This window comes from Populus euphratica, unplaced genomic scaffold (genome assembly GCF_000495115.2).
Source record: "Populus euphratica unplaced genomic scaffold, PopEup_1.0 scaffold34.1, whole genome shotgun sequence".
NCBI classification, from domain to species: Eukaryota; Viridiplantae; Streptophyta; class Magnoliopsida; order Malpighiales; family Salicaceae; genus Populus; species Populus euphratica.
In genome coordinates, this window is record NW_011499883.1 from 1,313,010 (window position 1) to 1,319,197 (window position 6,188).

At 37.8% G+C, this 6,188-nt stretch overlaps 1 protein-coding gene across 3 annotated transcripts; it reads right to left on the reverse strand.

The window, feature by feature from the left end:
• Window positions 1-942: 942 nt before the first annotated feature.
• On the reverse strand, window positions 943-3,056 carry LOC105129844 (zinc finger protein 4-like). 3 transcript variants are annotated; one of them, XM_011032083.1, is made up of 2 exons: window positions 1,992-3,056; window positions 943-1,951 (listed from the first exon to the last, which is right to left on the reverse strand). In XM_011032083.1, the coding sequence occupies exon 2, from the start codon at window positions 1,941-1,943 to the stop codon at window positions 1,371-1,373; it is 573 nt and encodes a 190-aa protein (XP_011030385.1). In that variant the 5' UTR covers window positions 1,944-1,951; window positions 1,992-3,056; the 3' UTR covers window positions 943-1,370. The 3 variants fall into 3 exon arrangements, with proteins under 3 accessions (XP_011030385.1, XP_011030384.1, XP_011030383.1); XM_011032082.1 differs by having other exon boundaries at window positions 943-1,971; window positions 2,012-3,055; XM_011032081.1 differs by having other exon boundaries at window positions 943-1,955; window positions 1,996-3,055.
• Between the last annotated feature and the right edge of the window lie 3,132 nt (window positions 3,057-6,188).

The window sequence follows — 6,188 nt, forward strand, 5'->3', positions numbered from 1 at the left end:
GTGCACAGATGACAAGAGAGCAGGGAAGCGAAGAGTTCACAGAACTCTTTACAAGGGTGAAGAAAACCTAGCCACCATCAAAGATAGATAATATCCCCTTATGTGACATTGCTACTTGGCGTTTCCCAACCATATTCATGGAGAAAATCAAGTTGGGCCTTAGAAGATTGACATTTTCAACTGATTAATACCTATAAAATAGAGTTGTATTTGAAAAAATATGCCTATGAGCGAGTATGGTTTACTGAGCATGTTGGAATGGAATTTGCAAACAAAACAATTGAGCACTGGATAAAAGAGCTGTATGCAATATTGGAGAAACTGATACAAGCTAAACATGCTATGCAAGAAGATAAGGGCCATAAAGGCAAGGAAAAGTGTGCCATTATGAATAGCAGAAGAGTTTATGTATTATATCAAATTTACTTTGCTTCTTGGGTAGTCAAATTCCATGGACTAGAGTATTGGTGTATTGTACAGAGGTTAGATTCAGGTTCACCTTTCTTCAGGTAGTTGCTGTTTTCTTATGGCCAGTTTAACTTTGTCTATGCCAGGCTATCTTTAGGTCATATAAAAAAAAAAAAAAAATCAACCAAACCTTAATCCCAAATTAGTTGGGTCAGCGAAATGGATCTTTGTGATTTTTTACTAATTTTGGAACATATAAGCAGAAAAAAAAGGTAATGTGAAATGCAAGATGTCACATGGAGAGCCATATTGCATATTGTTAGGATGTTATTGTTTTCCTTCCATTATCATCTTTCCCTTCTTTGCATTTTATCTGGTTTGTGTTAAGATGTTCCAAGCAATGTTTGTACGTTAAGATAACTTATTTGTGTAAAAGAATAATTACCTGTGGTGTATAATAGATAATCATTGCACCAAAAAAAAAAAAAAACACTGCATATACAACTTCTAATTAAAATAAGTAAAAATGTCTAATAATGTTAAACTGCTTTATCATTATTTTTAAAAATGATAGCTTAATAACTAATGGCGTGAAATGGTATGATTATTGTACCAAAAAAACTTCATTATCACTTAGAAAAGAAATGTACAGTGGCTCAAAACTGGAAGTTGATGATTAGGATTGAAGGAATCCCTATAGTTAGCTGCCATATAAATATGGTTATCTGGCATTTATTTTTCCAGAAATTGAACTGAAGAGTTGGGGTATTTTCTAGGTTTCTCGTACATGACGTGCACACTTGGCAGAGCATTTTCCATGTTTCTTCTAGAACCAGGCAGAATCTGTATGATTTTTAACACTTCATAAGGTTGGTTGCCCACCTGTGTTAGTTTCTGTATTAGATGGTTCGTCAAAAACTGTTCTGCGAGAAGAAAATTTGGAACCACAACAAAGGGATTGATTAGAGTCGAAGGTTCAAGTCAAGCTTGAGTGACTCTGATGATGTCTCTGGTGGTTGTGGATCCAAGCGAAAGCTGCCTGGCCATGTCAAATCCGTTGTATCATCAACTGTGAAGGGCATCCATGACATATCAAATCCTGAACTGGCTTCATTAAATCTCCCTGCAATAGCCGTTCCATCTTTATTTGGCTTGTGCACAAGGGTGTGGGGCCTGACCCCAAGTGATCTAGCCATCGGAGAATTCACTGGCAAACCCATTATTGTCATCATCCTCTGGGAGTGGTATCTTCTCGCTGCACCCCTCTCCCTTTTGTGGGCGTTCTGATGACCCCCGAGTGCCTGTGAGCTGAAGAACTTCCTTCTACAGAAGTTACATGAGAAAACCTTGCTAGAAGTAGGTCTTGATTGTGAGTCATAGTCTCCTGCTGTTGAGGGTGAATTTCCACCTAGGCTCAGATTCAGCCACTCTCCTGGATTGTTATCATCATACCCTTCATTGCTATTGTTGCCGTTCAAAATCTCATTTTGATGTTTGAGGGTTTTTATTTCAATTGCTTCTTCCTGGAAGATCATATCTTCACCAATCTGAACTTTCTTAGAGTTTTTTTAGTGTATCTTCACCAATCTGAACTTTCTTAGAGGTGTGTGGAGGGGAGATGAATAGGGAAAGGGTGGAAGAATTGCAGCAGACTTGGAGGTGTAGACCGAAGTAGGAGAGGGGAAACAAACGGAGATGGATTTAACAATGGAAATGAAGTTGAGTTTATTTGGTCTCAATTCAGCAACCCCACTAGTGGCTTGGTGTATCATGGGGCAATGCTTATGTCATTTGACCGTTGCCCTTGTCAAGCTTAGGATTCCCCACTTTCTTCCACCTTCTTTACCTTTTCACTCCTCAAGCCAAGCCAACTTTACATGGTTCTCTTTTGGATTAACGAAGGAAACTCATGGTTGACAATCAACAATAATTCAATCAGTCGTCAAACTCATATGATCTTAAAATCAGTTGATTCTGCCTTCAGTGCTTCTTATATCACGTAAACATATAAAATTATCTGTCTTCAGTATAAAGGTTCTAAGATTCGGGTTTATTTACGTAGATGATGGGTGGATCTACTCGCCTTTGTAGATAAATGTGAACATGCAGAAGTGTCCATTTTTTAAGTGATTTTGATTACAGTTGGATCCCTTTGTTGATAGCAAGCCATCCATCTCTGCAGATAGGATCACCAGTAAATGATTCTTATTCACAATAACTATCTGTTTCAATGCTTTTCTTCTTCAGCGTATCTAAGGTAAACAATATATTTCTATAATGGTGGGCACAAGTTACCGAGAGGGACATTTGTAGTGTTCAATGCTGTCAAGTCGGTATGTTATGTGATAACGACATTGAAAAGATGCATTTACTATTCGGAGAAGGGAGTAAGAGATAAGCTTCAAAGCTCTATGGAAAAATTGATTTCAGTGGTGGTAGGGTTCCTTTGTTATCTGATTGCCTTTTGATTTAATGTTGGTGGGGGCTGAATCGTGATGGGAGCAAGGAATTGCCAATAATTGTGTTTAAAGCAAGAATAAGATGGAGTGGTCTCTTGCCAGTTTAATATTGTTTTCCTTCAGACAAGAGTATCCATGTGGGGGTCTTCGTCTAGGAGTTTCTCGGGCAGATTTTTTAAACGCTTGGTGGCCAATGTTTATGTACAAACAGAGAAGTGCATTACCAGCCATTTGTACTTATTTTGGAGCTTGGAATGTTATAATATAATAATTCTTTGTTCTCCCTTTCTTAGAGAGAAGCGTGCCCTTAGAGAGGTTAGAGACCTGTGGGAACAGGCCGAGGATAAGAGGTTGTGTTGTTGACAGTTAAATGAGTAGGCAAACACTGAGAATTGTCCCATACTCCTTGGATTTGGAGCACTTGAAAAGGTATATTGTTTTTTGGTCTATGAAGCTTGCAACTTGGTTGTTTTTTCTTGTAGCTATATGCGGTGCTGAATATTATCCTTTGATGCATAATTACATGCTCGACTAACGTCACGAGGATGTAGAAATGAACAGTTGGGTAAAGACAATTTTGGAGTTAGGTCTATTGTTTGGTGTTTAGCACACTGCTCTAGTCAACTTTCTATTATTCACAATCAGGATCATCTCTGACTCCTAACCAACGCACAACCCTCTCAATCTATCCATTTCTGATTCCTTACCCATTATTCATGTGGCACTTGATATTACACAGGACAATGCTTTAGAGTCCTTTTGAACTCTTTTTTTAATGGAGTTTTTCAGGTTTAAAGTTTCCCATTTGATGTCATGACAAGTGTTAAGAAGGGTTTGTGCGGAGAAGACTCGAACATAAACGGAAAGGGATTTCGTACAGCACTCTTTCTGAGACTAGAATTCTCCTTCGCTTTGGGACTTCAATAGCTGTATCTGGGCGTCTCCCCTGTGAAACACTGCCTCGCTTGATTGTCAGATCAAATGTGTTGTGGGTAATTATCAACTTTTTACGCTGGCAAATCGTGGGTTTCACAGTGGCCATTAAAATACAGCTTGTATTTTCCTTGAGATTAGAAGGTGGAAGTACAGCTTGTATTTTCCTTGAGATTAGAACTTGGATGAGAGAATGTTTTTGATTGTTTTTTAAAGTATTTTTTATTTAAAATATATTAAAATAATATATATTTTTTTATTTTTGACAAATTATTTTTGATATTACTATATCATCTAATATAATAAAAAAATATTAATTTAAAGTAAAATAAATAAATTTTTTTTATTTTTTAAAATATTTTTAAAACTTAAAATATTTGATATAAGCAAAATGCCAGCATCATTTGGTGACACATCACATCGGTTAATTGGAGAGCAATTGAAAATGGTTGAATGGGGCTTCAACAGTACGATTGGTCAAATAAGAGCGGCACAAAATGGTTTTAATCAATGTCCCACTGTAAGTGCATAAAAATGGAATGCGAATAGTGGTGATGCAAAGTGACCTGTCCATCTCTTCTACAAACTCGGTTCACGTTAGTTTTTCTTGGAAGAACTAGCTCGGAGGTGGAAAAGGATAGACAAGAATCTCCGTGGTTAAAGCTCCGCTTGGCTACTCTTGTGTGTCACTTCCAGCTGTGAAAGTTCTTTTCATTTCATGTGCTGTCGGTGAAAAAAAGAAAGAAGCAAATTTTCTGGGAACAAGTTTTCTGTTGTTGGCAGGCAAGGTTCTTACGTAATTAGGACAATCAGGAGATCCATCACTATTCAGGGGCCGATGGCTTGCTTCAGTGGACCATGGGTGTTTGAGAATTTTATTATAATTGTTTTTTAAATTTTATTTATTTATTAATATATTAAAATAATATTTTTTAGTTTTTAAAATTTATTTTTAATATCAATTTATCGAAATAACTTAAAATATAAAAAAATATATTAATTTAATAAAAAATTAAAAAATTTTAAAACTACTTTCCAAAGGCAAAACAAACAAACAAACAAACTTACTTGGCTCCCTTATAAGATAAAATGCCAACCACTTGTTCATTCATGACTTGCCTTTTCCTGGGATCAGTTCATGCAGAATATGGACGTTTAACAAGTGACTGTGGCCCCGAATTATATACCCTTTCACCGAGTATCGATTCCACTGCTTTCATTTAGCCAATGGCCTGTTGCACAATGGCACAAGCTTCCTCTACAAAGGAGAACGAGTGGTAATCATCTGAAGAGCTTATTCGGTTGTTTCTTTGTTGCACAGGACGGGTTCTGAGCTTCCTCATTAACATTCAAATTTGTCAAACTTCTTGACTTTTCTCAGCAAGCCCATAGGATTGAATGGCCTCAATATGTATTTGATGAGCAGATGAAACTGAGCACTATAAGATTGTCTAATGGGAAAGAAAACAGGACACGAGACATGATTAAAACTGTCTTTCGTTGCATTCCGCACGGGCTCCATTCACTAAAACACCAGTACGAGTAAGATTGTATTATCCCAATTCATTCCCATGTATCAAAAGCTACCAACACTCTGACTGGAAATCTATACTTGTACGGATCTGACATGCATTTGATCTCAAGATAGTAGAGAGCTCTCTTTTCAGCTTCTAGACTAGCATTAGTCGCATTAAAATGAAGGTGTTTGGAGGTGGCACCTTCTCAGATCCTCACAAATGGCAATGACATTAACGCCAAAATATGGATGCACAGTGTGCTACACGATTGACACCACCAATATGGAGCGGGGTCCAGGTGCACGAGCTGAAAACGACAGCCCTCGTGCTGTTTGTTCATAGAATACAACTAATATGAGACACTAGTCAGGTGCGGCATCCCATGCGTTCACCAGGTGTTCCTCCACAAGAGAGTCAAAAGGTAAACATAATTCAGATGCAGCATCTCAACCTAATGCTACGTGACTGTACCTTGCTCGTCACCATCAATAACTTTTGGGAAATACATACTCTCTCCTTGGAGAGCAACCCAGCCATTGCATGGAACAAAATCTCACCAATACCAATGCAAGTTCTAGAAACCATACTTGAAAGATCTAGCATCTAGTTTTAAGAAAACGGATGCTGGATGTCCAGTTAAAACTCCAAGCTTTTTTTTGAACCATGTTAAAGCCACGTCCCAAGAATTCCCCTCCACTTTTGGGTACTCCATGATAGCACCACACATCATCTAGCACTTACAGAGGGGTAGTGGATGGCCCGAAAAAACCCTTTCATTTAATAAACAGGGACATAAATTCCAGAAACTAAAGCAGGTCCGATAGTGATAGTGAAGCATCAACAGCAGGACCTTGCGGAAACAAGGTATAAA

What these genes read in the sequence shown, in the direction of transcription:
- LOC105129844 (XM_011032083.1), bottom strand. Translation starts at nt 1,943, where the DNA reads ATGATCTTCCAGGAAGAAGCAATTGAAATAAAAACCCTCAAACATCAA.